Below are 17,031 nucleotides of genomic sequence, written 5' to 3' on the forward strand. Positions count from 1 at the left end.
CTGTTTGTACTGTAATCTAGTGCAGGCTGCTTTCACCTCTCACATGGACTACTACAGGAGCCCCCTGAATAGTTTCTGATGCTTTACAAGCTATCATTATAGCCAGGGGAACTTGATATTTTAAAAAAGCGTTTTATTATGGAAACTTTCAAACAGATACGGAAGTAGAGAGAATGATATAATGAACCCCAGGTACCAGTCATTCAGCTTTAATAATTAGCAGCATATGGTCAATCCTGTTTTTTATACCCTTCCCCCTCCTAATTGGCAAATTTAAAATCAAATTCTAGGTATTTCATTCATAATTACCTCAGTATTTATCTCTGGCAGGATTCTTTTTTTTTTTTTAACGTAGCCACAATATCATACCAAAAAATTAGCACTGACTCTGCAATGTCACCTAATAGTCAATAAATGTTTAGATTTCCATGAATGTCCCATAAATATCTTTTAAAAAAATGTGTTTTTAAATCAGGATTCAATTGAGGTCCATGTGTTAAAATTGGTCTCTTATGGTCTATAACATTTTCTTATCCCTTTTTATTTTTTTCTTCCTCTTTATGATAGAAAGTGGGTCATTCATTTCAGTTCAGTCGCTCAGTCGTGTCCGACTCTTTGCGACCCCATGAACCGCACCACGTCAGACCTCCCTATCCATCACCAACTGCTGGAGTCTACCCAAACCCATGTCCATTGAGTTGGTAATGCCATCCAACCATCTCATCCTCTGTCGTCCCCTTCTCCTCCTGCCCTCAATCTTTCCCAGCATCAGGGTATTTTCAAATGAGTCAGCTCTTTGCATCAGGTGGCCAAAGTACTGGAGTTTCAGCTTCAACATCAGTCCTACCAATGAACACCCAGGACTGATCTCCTTTAGGATGGACTGGTTGGATCTCCTTGCAGTCCAAGGGACTCTCAAGAGTCTTCTCCAACACCACAGTTCAAAAGCATCAATTCTTCAGTGCTCAGCTTTCTTTATAGTCCAACTCTCACATCCATACATGACTACCAGAAAAACCATAGCCTTGACTAGACGGACCTTTGTGGACAAAGTAATGTCTCTGCTTTTGAATATGCTGTCTAGGTTGGTCATAACGTTCCTTCCAAGGAGTAAGCATCTTTTAATTTCATGGCTGCAATCACCATCTGCAGTGATTTTGGAGCCCAAAAAAACAAAGTGGGTCATTGGTCTTGTACAATTTTCTATACTCTGAATTTGACTGATTGTGTTCTTCCATCCCTGTGTTTCCTATAAACTGATTGGTAAATCTGTGGTTTGATTGGATTCAGGTTTATTTTTTATTTTTGGCAAGAATATATCATAGGTGGTGCTGTGTACTTATAAACTTCCTTTTGCATCACATCAGTAGACACTGAATATCAGTTCTGTCTTTGTAGTGATAAGATTTGATGAATACACGACATTACCTATGAAATACTAAGATTTTATATCCACCAATTATATGAAACACTGATGCCAGAGGAACATGTTAAATAAAGCACAGGGATACAGTTAGCTAAATCCAGACTGTGGAAACCTCAAAAGGACAAAAGACCTTGTCTCTTCCATAAATAAATGGGAAGAAAGAAATAAACAGAAAGGGAGAACTTTTATAGACTTATGAAACAAATCAACGAGCTAAAATTTGTCACCCTCCCTTGAATCCATTGCAAAGAAAAGAGAGGCAGGGGAATTTATAGATTAAATGAGAATTAAGAGACATACAACCAAGTGTAATGTGGGCACGTTATGTGGAACTTGCTTTGAAAAACCTGTAAAAAATTTTTTTACGTAGCATGATCAGGATGATTTGAACACTGTCCAGATAGTTTATGATGGATGTTCAGGAATTGCTGTTAATATTTCTAGGTGATAATGGTATTGTGGTAAAAACATTCTTAGTTTTACAACAGTGGTTCTCAATGGGTGGGGTAGATTTTGCCTCCCCAGGGGACATTTGGTAATGTCTGGAGATACTCCTTTCACACCCACTTGTCAGAACTAGAACAGGGGTTACTACCAGTATCCAGTGGATAGACACCAGGGATGCTGCTAAAATCCTACAGTACACAAGGGACACTACCCACAACAACAAATCATCTGGCCCGAAATATTAGTGCTGAGATTCAGAATCCCTGTTTTATAAATACATACTGAAATTATTTATGGATGAAATGTCTGAGATTTGCTTGAAAATAATTGAATATAGAAAGGAATTGGGTGTAGATGGCAGCGTATTTGCCATGAGTTGATAATTATTGAAGCTGATAATAGGTACGTGAGGGTTCATTTTATCATTATCTGCATTTTTGTGAATGTTTCAAGATTTACATAATGTAAAGTTAAAAAAGAAAAACAATCATGATCACCAGGTTAAGGTGTTGTTAGCCCCATCAGTTTTCTAAGGGAATTTTATCAAGTTCCCTATCAGCCTTTCACAGCAGGTTTTAGCAGTCATTAACAAATGATCGTTGCCTATATCTATTAAGGGCTGCAAAATGGTAATTTTCTGATTTTTTTCATTCCTTCTATGTTTATTAATTGGATTTCTAAAAAGAACTTTCTCACATCAACTGTTTAGTTCCTTTGAAATACAGTTAGTACAGAAAAGGTAGAATAAATACTTAATTCCTTGCCTTTATTTCTCAGCTTTTAGAGTTGGTTGCCCTTATAACCTTTAAAGGTAATCAGTAAGGTTTCTAATTTATATTTTTTATGAATTTAAGTGCTTAAATGCATTTTGGTATTTTTCAGTCTATTTGGAGTCATTTTTCTTTCTGATACTCGTAGTATCCCATTCTTGGCCATTGGGAGCCACTTCACGTTAATTTTTGCTGTTCTTAGTTTTAGGTTTTTATTACAGAAAACTTCACATGCATAAGTAAAATAGTACAGTGCTGCCTCATGGCCATCACCAGTTTCAGCAGTTATCAACTCATGGCCAAACTTGTTTCATGTGCACCCCCGCACACGCCATCCTCTCCGCCCTCCCCACCCCCAGGATATTTAAAAGTAAATTCTGGACACCATGTCATTTCATTTGTATTGTAAATATTTCAGAATGTATCTCTATAAGAGAAAATTCTTCAAAATATTTAGAATTATCATACCAAAAACCCAATAGCTTGACATTGGAGTTATATATTATTATATAATTCCTTAATATTATGATCAGTATTCACATTTCCCAGATTATTACACACACACACACTTTGCTTGTTTGAATTGAGAGTCAAATAAAATGAAAGAGATAATTGATTTAGTGATTGGTTGATGTCTCATTTAATCTAAAAGTTTTTCTCTACAATATTTATTGTTGTTGAAGAAATTTGCTTATTTTTCCTGAAGGATTTTCTACGTTCTATACTGTTGATTATGTCCTGTGGTTTTTAAAATATTGCCCCAGAACAAAGCAAAAAAATGAGTTCTGCTAGACCCTGTAGTTCCTGTAAGTGGGTAGTTAGATGTTGATCAGTGCTGTTAAATACAGATATAGTATGAATCACATGTGTAACTTTTAAAAAGTGAAATTAATTATAATACTATATTTTGTTTAACCCAGTATATCCAAAAGAATTAACATTTCAATGGTAAACATTATAAAATTTATTGATGAGATATTTGACCAGCTCTCTGTACTGAGTTTTCAAAATTCATTATCTGTTTTACACTTCTAGCATATCTCCATTTGCATTCTAAATTTTCTTCAAAAATACTTGATCTGTATTTAGATATCCTAAAATTTACAATTGAAAACAGAGAACCACATACCCAAGTTGTTCCAAATATACTTAGAAGTTTCGTAGTAACTGAATTATCAGTTTTTAAATTTAAATTATCTAACATTCAGTAAAATAAAAACTTTAGTTCCTCAGTCACACTAGCTGCATTTTTCATGCTCAGTAGTGATGTGTGGCTTATGGCCAGTATATTGGACAGCTCAAATCTAGAGGTTTGATTCGATTCAAGTTTTGGGGTTTATTTGGTCAAGACTGCTTCAAATGAGGTCGTTACTTCCATCAAGAGGTTTATAACATCTGGTCAGTAGCTCTTTTTGTATAGCTTGCAACCATGATGGTTATTGCCTAGACCCATTATATAATTTGTCGAGGGTTGCAAAATGGTCGTCTTATTCTATCATTTCTTTATTAGCTAAAACACTGTAAAGAGATTTTCTCTCATCAATTATTTGGTTACCCTGGGGTATTTTGTATAGGAAAGGCAGGATATATGTGCTGGATTCTTTCTCTTTGTCAGTTTATAATGAGTTGGTTCTTTGGCATTCTCAAGATATGGCCACAGAGTTGTTTTCATGTTGTTATGAACTTTTAGATTTAAACATTTGATGTGTTGCACTCTTATTATTATCCTTGTTGCATGAAGTTGTTGGCATCTTTGGCCCATGGGGACTCATTCAAATTGGCTTCTGAATAATTTTGACACAACTCTTATACTCTTTGATATCTTCCTTGATTTCTGGTGTGTCCATCCAGGCTCATCCTTTACATTTTCCACCCCAGATATGGAATTAGCCATTTCTCTGAAAAGCTCTGACTTCTTTTTCTCAGTTCAATTCAGTTCAGTTGCTCAGTCTTGTCCATCTGTTTGCGACCCAATGGACTGCAGCACGCCAGGCCTCCCTGTCCATTGCCAACTTCCAGAGTTTACTCAAACTCATGTCCATTGAGTCAGTGATGCCATCCAACCATCACATCCTCTGTCGTCCCCTTCTCCTCCTGCCTTCAATCTTTCCCGGCATCAGGGTCTTTGCCAATGAGTCAGTTCTTCCCATCAGGTGGCCAAAGTATTGGAGTTTCAGCTTCAACATCAGTCCTTCCAATGAATATTCAGGACTGATTTCTTTTAGGGTGGACTGGTTGGATCTCCTTGCAGTCCAAGAAACTCTCAAGAGTCTTCTCCAACACCACAGTTCAAAAGCATCAATTCTTTGGCACTCAGCTTTCTTTATAGTCCAACTCTCACATCCATACATGACTACTGGAAAAACCATAGCCTTGACTAGACGGACCTTTGTTGGCAAAGTAATGTCTCTGCTTTTTAACATGCTATCTAGGACTTCCCTGGTGGCTCAGATGATAGAGCGTCTGTCTACAATGCGGGAGACCTGGGTTCGATCCCTGGGTCAGGAAGATCGCCTAAAGAAGGAAATGGCAGCCCACTCCAGTACTCTTGCCTGGAAAATCCCATGGGCGGAGGAGCCTGGTGGGCTACAGTCCATGGGGTCGCAAAGAGTCAGACATGACTGAGCGACTCCACTTTCTTTCTAGGTTAGTCATAACTTTCCTTCCAAGAAGCAAGCATCTTTTAATTTCATGGCTGCAGTCACCATCTGCAGTGATTTTGGAGCCCAGAAAAATAAAAGTCAGCCACTGCTTCCACTGTTTCTCCATCTATTTGCCATGAAGTGATGGGACTGGATGCTATATCTGTTCCTCCTAACCTTGTATTTCCTATAAATTGGAAGTTTGAACTGTTTTAGAGGCTTGATATGTTTGGGTTAAGTAATTTTTTGGCAAGAACATTTCACTGCATATCATCCCCCAGCCCCATCCCTGCCCCTGGCTGTGCTGAGTGATTTGTGGAATCTTAGTTCCCTGACCAGGGATTGAACCTGGGCCATGCCAATGAAAGTGCTGAGTCCTAATCACTAGACCACCAGGAAATTCCCTAGTGTACTTTATATTGCAGGAGGCACGTGTCAGTGTCCTACTATGCATGATGCTAAGTTTGAGCCTCAGTTAAGGTATCTATTGCCAGATTTCTCAATAGTAAGCATACACTTTTACCATTGTAAGTAATAAGGCATCTTTAGGGTGACTTTTTGGCATCTTGTGAATATCTTGTTCCCCTAATATTTCTTTTTTAACCCAGTGGCTTTCACATTTTGATTCAACTTAATTTTGTTTTATAATTATGTAAATTCTTCATTTGATTCTAAAACCAGAAGTATAATACAAAGTATGTGAAGAGAAGTTTAGTTTCTTTTCTTGTCTAATTTCACCTCCCTCTATGTGTGACCATTTCAGTTTTTGGATTAGCATTTTGTTGTTGTATGTTTAAAATACAAACATACTTAAATGCAAATATATTCACATTCTCTCTCTTAGATAAAAGATAGCATTCTGTTGTGTACCTTTCATATTTCTACTGAATCCATGAATCACTCCATAGCATTATATATAGAGAGGGATGTTCAAAAAGGCTTTTTTTCAAAAACGTATATGTGTGTGTGTGTGTGTGTGTGTGTGTGTGTGTGTGTGTATCCTTCCTGTGCTTGAAGTCATTCAGTGGCACCCTCACCTAAGATAAAGCCCAAATGTCTTACAAGGCATAAAAGACACTTTTATCATTGAGCTTCTTCATGTGCCTCCAGCCTTGCCTCTGTCTAGTGCACGTGCATGCGCGCGCGCGCGCACACACACACACACACACACACACACACACACAACAGTTGCTACTGTTGCCATGTTGAATTGCCCTTTATTTGGCACTTTTTTTTTTTTTCCCTGCGCCGCTTGGTTTGTAGAATCTTAATTCCCTGATCAGGTATTGAACCCAGACTCCAGCAATGAAAACACCAAATCCTAACCACTGGACCACCAGGGAATTCCCATTTGGCTTTTGAAGTTCATTAAAGTTGGTTATTCTTTTGAATTGCTTTGATTTCCTTGAATGAACCATGGATAAACCCTGGTTTTGCATGTGATATCTGCATAGAAGACTATTCCTTCTCTCCATTCTCACCATTCATCCTATAGGCCTGAGCTTAAAAATATTCCTGAAAGCCTTCCCTAACCCGTATCTGAGTAAGTGCACTTGTGTGCTGACCCATCATCGTCTGTTTAACATTGTTTGGGTATTCACTATATGAGATTGTTTACTTACATACATTCCTCTGTTATTCCATGAGCTCTATGAGTACAGGAGCCCAGGCTCACGGGATATGAGGGGCCAGTGCCTGGTGTTGGAAGGCATTTAGTAATATTTATTGACTAAAAGTGACAGAAAGGCACAAGCCCAGATATGCATTGCAGTATCCATAAGATTTAAAACCAAGTTCAAGTGGAATTTGCTCAGGTGTAGTGATCTGAGCAGAAAATATGCATTGTCTTATTCATTGTACAGCTGTAAATGAAGTCCAGACCACCCTGTGTGGGAGCCTATAGGTCACTCTGACATGGTGTTCGCTCATGACCTGGGCTGAGAGCCAGAGAGGGACACCATCAGCTGAGAGATGGAGAGGCTGACAGGGCCTGGAGGAAGGGCTTTATTATTGTTGTTCAGATGCTCAGCTGTGTCCGACTCCTTTATGTCCCCATGGATTGCAGCATGCCAGGCTTCCTTGTCCTTCACCATCTCACGGAGCTTGTTCAAACTCATGTCCAGTGAGTCAGTGATGCCATCTTGTCCTGTGTCATCCCCTTCTCCTCCTGCCTTCTATTTTTCCCAGCATCAGGATTTTTTCCAATAAGTCAGCTCTTCACATTAGGTGCCCAAAGTATTGGAGCCTCAGCTTCAGCATCAGTCTTTCCAGTGAATGTTCAGAGTTGATTTTCTTTAGCATTGACTGGTTTGATCTCCTTGCAGTCCAAAGGGGAAGGGCTAGAGATGAGAAAAGTGACGTGAGCCTGTAATTTCTAGGGACAGTGGGAAATGGTTACTTTGGTCAGGATCTGATGAGAGGAGCAGGGTTAGGAAAAAGAACCTGCCTTGTGCATGGGAGCAGGCCCCCGCTGGATCAGGTGTCTCTGTAGGGGCCTGGCCCTTCTTAATGCTGCTGGGCCTGGGCTTTGCAGGATGCCCAGGCTGAGGAGGAGATCAAGCAGGAGATGAACACGCTGCAGCAGAAGCTGAATGAGCAGCAGAGTGTGCTCCAGCGTATTGCTGCCCCCAACATGAAGGCCATGGAAAAGCTGGAAAGTGTCCGAGACAAGTTCCAAGAGACCTCAGACGGTAAGAGTTTCTTCTTTTACTCAGGCCTAAGATGAAGGCTGGAGAAGGCAATGGCACCCCACTCCAGTACTCTTGCCTGGAAAATCCCAAGGACGGAGGAGCCTGGTAGGCTTGCAGTCCATGGGGTCGCTAAGAGTTGGACACGACTGAGCGACTTCACTTTCACTTTTCACTTTCATGCATTGGAGAAGGAAATGGCAACCCACTCCAGTGTTCTTGCCTGGAGAATCCCAGGGACGGGGGAGCCTGGTGGGCTGCCGTCTATGGGTTGCACAGAGTTGGACACGACTGAAGCGACTTAGCAGCAGCAGCAAGATGAAGGCAGGAGTCTGGAGGTATGGCAGGGGCCTATTGTACATACCAACAGCTCCTGTTTTTACATGCTTACTCAAAACTCCCAAGAGCCCTAAGTAGTAGGGAATTATCACATCTGCTTTAGAGTAGAGAACTGCTGAGGTTTAGAGAATGAATGACCTGCCTAAGGTCACATAGCATGTGACCAGCCCACTGGACACAGGTGATTATGGAATTGTCTTCTTGGGCCCCTCCCCAGGCATTCCTCCCTGTGGGATGTTCCTGCTTTGTGTATTGTTACTTGTTTTTGCCAGAGCATGGATCTCAGCCCTGGCAGAGCCTGGGTACTGAGGGGTCACCTGTCTTTCCCTTGTGGTAGAATTTGAGGCAGCCCGAAAGCGAGCCAAGAAGGCCAAGCAGGCATTTGAACAGATCAAGAAGGAACGCTTTGACCGCTTCAATGCCTGTTTTGAATCGGTGGCCACCAACATTGATGAGATCTACAAGGCCCTGTCTCGTAACAGCAGTGCTCAGGTAGGCTGGAGCCCCTTGCCCAAATGACCCCTACCCATCCTCATTTGACCTTCCCTCTAGGCTTCCTGTCCTCATCCCCATCTAGACCTGACCCATCTCCTTTCCCCCTAGGCGTTCCTGGGCCCTGAGAACCCTGAGGAGCCCTACTTGGATGGCATAAACTACAACTGTGTGGCTCCTGGCAAACGCTTCCGACCCATGGACAACTTGTCAGGGGGGGAAAAAACAGTTGCAGCTCTGGCCCTGCTCTTTGCCATCCACAGGTAAGGCTGTGCCCCCTGCAGGGCAGTTGGTGGAGACTGTGCTGAGGCCGCTGGAGGCTCTGGGGTCCAAGGATATGCATAGATCTGCAGAGGTGAAGATGATCTGGTGGACTCTGGATTGCATCTGTTTCCCTACCTGCTGCAGCATATCTGTCCTTGGTTTCCTGGACTTATCTTCCCAATCCACCCTCATCCATTCAGCATGCCCTCCCCTGCATGTGTTCAGTCCCACCTCCAAGCTTTTGCTCACATGGTTGCTGGCTCATAAGCCCTTTTCATGCAAATCTAGCTTGGCCGTCACCTACCACCCCTTCACATTGCATTCTCCTCCTCCTCTTCCTCTAGGAAGCCTGCTTCAACCACTGTGGCATATCCTTACCTCCCCTTCCTAAATGCCAACAGTACTTGAATCTGACTCCCCCCTACAACTTAGTGCTTGATTGTACAGCATCAGTCAGTGAGCATTTCTTGATGGCTGCTCTTTACCAGACCCTGTTGGGGGATTAGGGACACAGATGAGTCAGACATGGTTTCTGTCCTCAAGGAGCTCATGGTCTAGTGGAAGCCAGATGTGTAAACAGTGAGCTAAATGTTGTAACTGGGTGACCGTGTGTGCTGTTGGACGCACAGAGGAGAGCCACCAACCCAATCTGGGAGGGTGTGGGTGGCCAAGAAAGGCTTTCAAGGGCAGGTGACACTTGAGTAGGAAATGCAAAGGATAAGTAGAAGTTAGCCAGGGAGACCAGTAGGCATTCCAAGGCAGAGGGTACAACATGCGCAGACAGGGAGACATGGTGTGAGTGGGTAGGTGGGGGTCGACCTCCAGGTAGCTTGGTCAGTATGACCAGAGCCTAGGACAGCTTTATCTCCTCAACCAACCTGGACACTCCAGAGAGGACCATGTCTTTTGGTTCTGCGGGATCCTGGAGCGCAGAGATGGATGCAAAGCAGAGATGGATGGATGGATCCTGGAGCACAAGAGAGTTCGGTTGGTGTACTGGCCTTTAGGGACTCAGGCAACATTCACACCTGGGGTTTTTAGTCTCTGAAGAAACGGAAGGGGGTGCTGGCCTGTGTGATGGGCCCTAGGGCTGTCATGCCCTACCTCTGCTCCCATCAGTATCAGCTTACCTACCGGTTCCCTCCCAGCTACAAGCCAGCCCCTTTCTTCGTCCTGGATGAGATCGATGCTGCCCTGGATAACACCAACATTGGCAAGGTGGGTGCAAGGAAAGTGGGGCCCGGGAAAGAGGCCCCCAAGTTGGGGCTGGGTTTCTGGGAACAACTCCTGAGTGTGCCCTAGCCGTTCCTGCCGCCTGTTCTCTGTGCCCGGGAGGCTGGGCCAAGGGTCATCCACACTGTACTAGTCAGTAGCCTCCTCTCAGCCTCTCTTCCCCCAACCTTCCACCCGCTACCCTACCCCCCCCACCCCCCCACCTCTGGTTCTGACTGTATAAGCCAGGGAGTGTTAGGGCTTCAGCCCTACTAAATGCTCGGTGGCCCCTCCCACAGGTGGCAAATTACATCAAGGAGCAGTCAACTTGCAACTTCCAGGCCATCGTCATTTCTCTCAAGGAGGAGTTCTACACCAAGGCTGAGAGCCTCATTGGAGTCTACCCTGAGGTAGGGCGGGCCTGGCTCAGGAGCCAGCCCCCACTCCCTGCCTGACTCCCCAGGGCAGGAAGGGAAGGCTGCAGTGGAGGGGCACGGCGGGTGGGGGAGCATAGGGACTCAGTTCATGAACAGCCTTGTTGGAGCCCTGTCCTGGAGGCTTACCAGCCCAGCTGGGCAGGGCCATTGGATTTGGGGACAGGTAGAAAGGCAGGGCAGAGGCACCCAGACAGAGAAAAGAACAAAAGTACAGAAATAGGCAGGTAGAGAAGGCACATGGGACTGAGCAAATCTTCTCACACCCAGAGAACCAGAGCCTGGGCTTTGGGCAGGTATGTAGGGAGGAGGGTTTGAAGCTCCCCAGTCCTAGGGCACTAGACCCCTCTTAATTCTCTCCTTACAATTTTATTTTTCTTTTTCTCCCTCCTCCTTCAGCAAGGGGACTGTGTGATCAGCAAAGTCCTGACCTTCGACCTCACCAAGTACCCAGATGCCAACCCCAACCCCAATGAGCAGTAGCAGTAGTTCTGCCCTCCTACCCAGTCTGGATCCTTAAGCTGCCCCTCTCCCAATCTCTGGATATTTGGTTCCCAACCTTCCCCTACTTCCTGTCCCTGTTTGGTATAATCATGGGATTTAGGCACTGCTATCAAGCACGAAGAGGAACAGAGGTGATGTTAGTTCTGGAGCAAAAATTCCTGAGCTTCAGGGAGCATCCTGGCCTCTGGAAGGAGGTGCTGAGCTGAGCTGAACTGAGCTGAACAGGGCCATCTGTCCATCCCCTTTCCTCCCTTTCAGACCTTCTCCCATCATCCATAATCATGGGTTCTTTGGGCCCCCTTGCATTTTGCTTGTGTGTGGGTATGTATGTGTGTGTATATATGTCCACATGTGCGTATGTGGGTGTGCTTGCAAAATAATACAGATATTAGAGACCCATTTTAGAAGGAGCCTAGGCTGAATTTGATTCCAAGAGAGCTTAGTATGACAGCACCCTGGAGCTGGGCAGAAGTATTCCGGACCTCATAGGATTCAGGCAGTTACGTGAAACTGCCCTCATTCATGTTTTCATTCATTTTGTGTGTTCATCAGACACATACTGAACACCTGTTTGTCAGACTCTATGCTAGGAATACAGAACTGAGTCAGACATGATCTCTACCCTCCTACTAGGAAGATGCTAGTTCATGAGTTCCCATGGTTAGCTGAATCAGGTATAGGTGCTTTGAATTTGAAAAGAGGACGATCACCTCCAGGCCTTCCGGAGGTCACTTTTGAGCTGGACCTTAAGTTGGTAGGATTTGGTTGGGTACTAGGAGCAGAGTCTGGGCTCTGAGGACAGTTCTAGTCCCATTTTTTATTACTTTCTAGTTTGGCGCTGGGCAAGTCATTTGACCTTTCTGTGCCTCAGTTTCCTCATTTATAAAATGGGGCTAACAGTATTTACCTACCTCATAGGATTTAATGATGTCAAACTCCTCACTGGAGGCCTTATCCTTGCTTAGAGTCCAGTAGGTGCCAACACCTCAGAATACAAGTCTTCACATGCCTAACGCCTGAGGGCTTCTGATCCCAATTGTTAAGGACAGAAGGAGCCTCCAGATTTGGGAGATGGTGAATGTTCTGGTTATTGGAGAAGTTCCAGGGCATTTATGGGGTTTACCTGGTAAATGGAGGGCACAAGGAACCCTATAGCTTAAATCATGTATAACTGAGTGCCTAGATCTCAACCTGGGTTGTTAGGAGGTAGGGGAGAGGTAGCCTGGGCCACATCCTGGCTGAATGCATGCGATGTTCCTTTTGGGAAATAACTGTTAGTTGCAGAGGCAGCTCAGTGTGCTGCCAGGAGATCAGTCTTTGCTTCTTCACATATACCATCAGACCATCACCTTGTCCTCATCTATATACTACATTTTTGTTTTTTAAAGGTTTAATCAATTGTAATTACCCAAGTAATGAGTGAATTTTCTTTTTAAGAAATTAGATTGTTACAAATAATAGTAGTCATTCAACTACCATTCTCCCATCGCATCTTAATTGCTGTAATGTCTGTTGTACATCCATCTTAACTTTAAGACTTACATGTGAATTCATTGAATATATTGTGTTTAATGCAGATGATATATTGACTCATTCTGCAGTTTTCTTTCTTTGCTTAGCTATATTTTTGAGATCTATGCATGTTGCTAAATGTAGAAGCAGTTCATCCTTTGTAATTGTTAGGTAGATTGCCATTATGTGACTCTACCACATTTTATTTACCCATTTCTCATGTGATAGACTGTTTTCTGTTTTTGCTTTTATAGGATGCTAAGCAGGAGCATTTGTGTGTGTGTGAAAACTTACCTAGGGTAGATTCCTAGAAATTGAATTGCAGAGTCATAGGCTATGTATACTTTTGTTTTTAATAGATAATTCCAAATTGCCCTCCCGTACTATTTACCCAGTATTTTTCTTGAGGTTGTCTTAGGTCTAATATTGTTATCTACTTTAGTTTCATCCTAAGTAGCGATAACCATGAAACAATGGGTTTGATGTGCTAAGTATGTATTTTCTAATACATATTAAAAGGGACATCAAGACAAAATAAATGTTTGTGTTCAACCAAAGAAATCACATACCACTTGTGGTGTGTGTGCCATAATTTGGGAAATGCTGGCATATGTGGAAAAGCACAATTTGGGAGTCACCCTGATTCAAATCCTAGCTGCAGAAACCTGAGCCTGTTATTTCACCTCCCTGAGTCTCGGTTTCCTCACGAAGGAAAGGAGATAATATACACCTACCTTGCAACCATGTAAGGAAGATGAAATATATCTAAAGCAATTTGGCTAACATCTAGATCATCACAGGCTTTTAAAGGTAGTAATTGCTATTCTTCCCACTTTACAGATAAGCAGACTGAGGCCCAGGAAGGTGAAGTAACCCACCTACCAGGTAGCAGTGAAGGTTTGAACCCAGGCCCTCCATCGGTCTTGTGTTTTCTCCATTGTGAGGGTGGTTATCAACCTTGGCTGTTCACTGGAATCACCTGTGAAGCTTTTTCTTTTTCTTTTTTTTTTTCCTGTCTGCACTGTGTGGCTTGCAGGATCTCAGTTCCCCAACCAGGGATTGAACCTGGGCTGTGGTAGTGAAAGCCCAGAATCTTGACCATTAGGCCACCAGTGAACTCCCTCTTTTTCCTTTTTAAGAATCAAAGCAATATATACACCAGTTAGAAAATAAAATATTACAGAAGGGCTTATAATGAAAAGCAGCAGTTCCTTGCTGCACTCCCGTGTCCAAAGGATGTGGAGCTCCTTGCTCTGGTCCCACGCCTGGAAATCTAACTCAGTAGGTGTGGATGATAATCTGGGTAACTAATCCCTACCTCATGAGGTAGAAAGCATTACATAAATTGTCTCAGGCTAAGGCCCTGGCACATAGGAACAAAAGTGCTACAAAGGATTTAAATCCTGAGGCTCAGAGAGGTGAGATGACTTGTCTTGAGATCCCAGTGGTTCCGTTGCAGAGCCTAAACTTCAACTAGGATCTCCTCTGTTTGCCCAGTACTTTCTCTTGTGTCACACTGCCTCCTAGCCAGCTGGACCTGAGTGAAATCCCTAGGGCTAGTTGGGGGACACTAGGTTGACTCCCTTATGTTCTGGACCTAGTAGCCTTAGTCTGGGGACCCAAACATGAACCAAATCTTTATCCTGTCCTTGAGGAGCTCAGTGTCTAGTTGGGGAGGCAATTCATAAACCAATGTGATCAGCGCTATGACAGGAGCATGGATATAGGAAGGGCATCTAGCTTAGGTAGAGGTTCAGGGAAGACATTCTCTAGTCTAGGACGTGAAACCTGAGCTGAGTCTCGAAGCACTGGTAGGAATTAGCCAGTTGAGGAGTTGGAAGGGATTTGCAGGTAGTGGGAACAGTATGCACAAGACCTGCGGTCAAGAAACAGCCCACCAGTTCAGAAATACTGAGCCATAAGGTTTCCTGGGCTGGGGAAAAGTAGCAGGAAGTGAAGCTGGAGAGGTAGTCAGGAACCAGATTTGAAGAGAGTCGTAAGAGCCTGGCTATAGAACAGATTTACCTCTCAGAACAGTTTGGTTCCCTAACTGGCTGTATACCAGAAACACATGGTGCATCCTGGATGACACCCTCCACCACCACCACCTAAAAATTCAGTTTTCATAACTGGGTGGGGGCCTCAGCATCTGGAGAGCTTATAAATGTGAGGATGTAACTAGGGTGCAGCCAGGTTTGGGAACTGTGGGTTGGAGACAGCAGAGGAGACTAGATAAGAAACAAACCCCTTTCTGGCTGGCCAGTGTGGAAGCAGATTAGGTTAGATGCTCAAACTTTATGCTCCCTTAGTTTCCCAGTTCAATTCTCACAGTTTTATATTTGCCTATTTTATCTCTCCAAATAAGCTATAAGCCCCACAGGGGTGGGTGTGGGACTATCTTGCTACTAGTATACACCCAGCAAAAAGCACAGTACCTGACCCCAAATACGCATCCAAAAAATAGTTTTTCAATGAATGAATGCATGTGTGAAGGAGAAAATGGAGACATATTAGTTAGGGAACTTGAAAATACTAGTCTACTGAAGGGCAAGGGCAGTGGGACTGGATTGGAGATGATAAGGTGTGAGCCATTAAAGGAAGAGATGAAGCAGACTTGGTGACTGATTATTGGATGTGAAGTGTGACTGGGAGGATAGAATGAATGCTGGTTAATAGCCAAGATTCCTACTCTGTCCCAATCATTCTCCTTCATCATCCATCTGAATCAGAATCTCCTTCCAGCCTCCTCAGCAATTGAAATTCCTCAAGTTAAGTAAACATTGTCTGTGTGCTGTGTGGTCTCCCCCTCCTCCCCAGCCATTGATTCATTCATTGAGTTCAATAAATCTTGGCTAAGCACCTCCTGTGCCCTTCCAAGGTGGGACTCTTGACTCCCTCTTTCCTACCTCAGATGTTTTTGAGGGCTTCCCCAGATAAGACTTACGTCCCTTATACAGTAACCTAAAGGGAGATACTCAAACATCAGACCTGTAAGGGAACCTACAGACTTCGTCCAGTCCCCTCCTGAGGCTCTCAGTGGGGAAGAAACTTGCCTAAGGCCCCACTACTAGGAAATGTAGGAGCCAGAACTGGAGCCTAAGTTCCCTTTCCACATTGCCCCTAGAGCCTTGATTTCTCCCATTGCAGATCAGAACAGGCAGAACAGGCCAAGGAGAAGGTTGGCCTTTGAAAGTCACTGGTACTGGACAGGCGAACAAGAAGCTTGCCAGTTACACTGCTCCCTTTTGGAAGCCCTCAGCAGACCTGCCATGCCCACAGTCCCTTTTAAGGGATTAAGCATGAGTTGCCATGCTCTGTACCATGTGACCTCACAATCCTGGCCACAGATGACAAAGTTGGGATAGTATCTTACTCATGGACAGCCAGTCTCTAAGCTGGACGATGGTTCTATTAGGTAGACTGATGTAAGAACTCTATCTCCTAGCCATGGCCTGTATGAGATGGTAAATGTATGAAACAATCAGATCCTTTTTCAGAGAGGCTGAATGTGAGGCATTCAGAAGAAGTGGACAATTAGAATTTAGCAAGGCAGATGTGGATGAGGGATGTCAGAAACTGAATAGCAAAAACAAGGAGAAAGCTGCAAAAACCATGAGGCATGTGAGAATGTGGGGCCACAGGTAGCAGAAGCCATGAAGCAGCAAGACAATGGGCCAAAAGGACACAGAAGCCATGAAGCAATAGGAGCCACGATGTAGCAGTAGCCTAGAGGAACAGAAACCATGAGACAAAACCCTGAATCTGTGAGATCCACGAAGCAGCAGAAGGCTTGAACAGACAAGATCCATGTGGCAGCAGAAGAAATGAGACTGCAAGAGCCCCAAGGTAGCTGCAACCGTGTGGCAGTGAGGCAGCAAGAATCAAAGAGGCAGCAGGATAGACCAGGCAAGCAGAAGTTACAGCACAGAGAAGCCCCCGATTAATTGGAGCTGAAGCCCCAGAAGCCAGGAAGCTGCAGGAGCCAGGAGGCCCAGAAGCTGTGCCCCGAAGGCCACTGGCTGGCGTGGAGGGGAGCAGAGAGAAGGTAGTCAGTAGCAGTAGGAGGAGTATAAACACTGCCAGAAAGAAGTTGAGTCACCATTTTGAGAAGCACTAGAGAAGGGAGCAACAGATGCCTGCAGCTGAGGGGGTGACAAGATAAGCCAGGCTCTAGCGCTGCTTTGGATCATAAACCATTTTCAAGTTTCTGTTCTGTGAGGCTGCCTATGTAGCTGTTTTTGTCTTCCTTATTTCCCTGTGAATGCTTCAATAAATCTCCATCACTAAGCTGAGTGTGTCTGT

The 17,031-nt window shown here is 43.9% G+C and overlaps 1 protein-coding gene across 4 annotated transcripts in view; it reads left to right on the forward strand.

The window, feature by feature from the left end:
- SMC1A (structural maintenance of chromosomes 1A) overlaps positions 1-17,031 on the forward strand; it is a 47,370-nt gene that overhangs the window by 23,559 nt on the left and 6,780 nt on the right. For 2 of the 4 annotated variants that reach the window (XM_027533825.1, XM_027533828.1), the window contains exons 20-22: positions 7,819-7,975; positions 8,649-8,803; positions 8,915-9,066. In XM_027533825.1, the coding sequence (XP_027389626.1) occupies positions 7,819-7,975; positions 8,649-8,803; positions 8,915-9,066 (464 nt within the window). Of the gene's footprint in view, positions 1-7,818; positions 7,976-8,648; positions 8,804-8,914; positions 9,067-10,215; positions 10,286-10,578; positions 10,690-11,112; positions 17,017-17,031 lie in introns of those variants that run through there. The other 2 variants (XM_027533827.1, XM_027533826.1) reach the window with 2 other exon arrangements.

This window comes from Bos indicus x Bos taurus, chromosome X (genome assembly GCF_003369695.1).
Source record: "Bos indicus x Bos taurus breed Angus x Brahman F1 hybrid chromosome X, Bos_hybrid_MaternalHap_v2.0, whole genome shotgun sequence".
Classification (NCBI taxonomy): domain Eukaryota; kingdom Metazoa; phylum Chordata; class Mammalia; order Artiodactyla; family Bovidae; genus Bos; species Bos indicus x Bos taurus.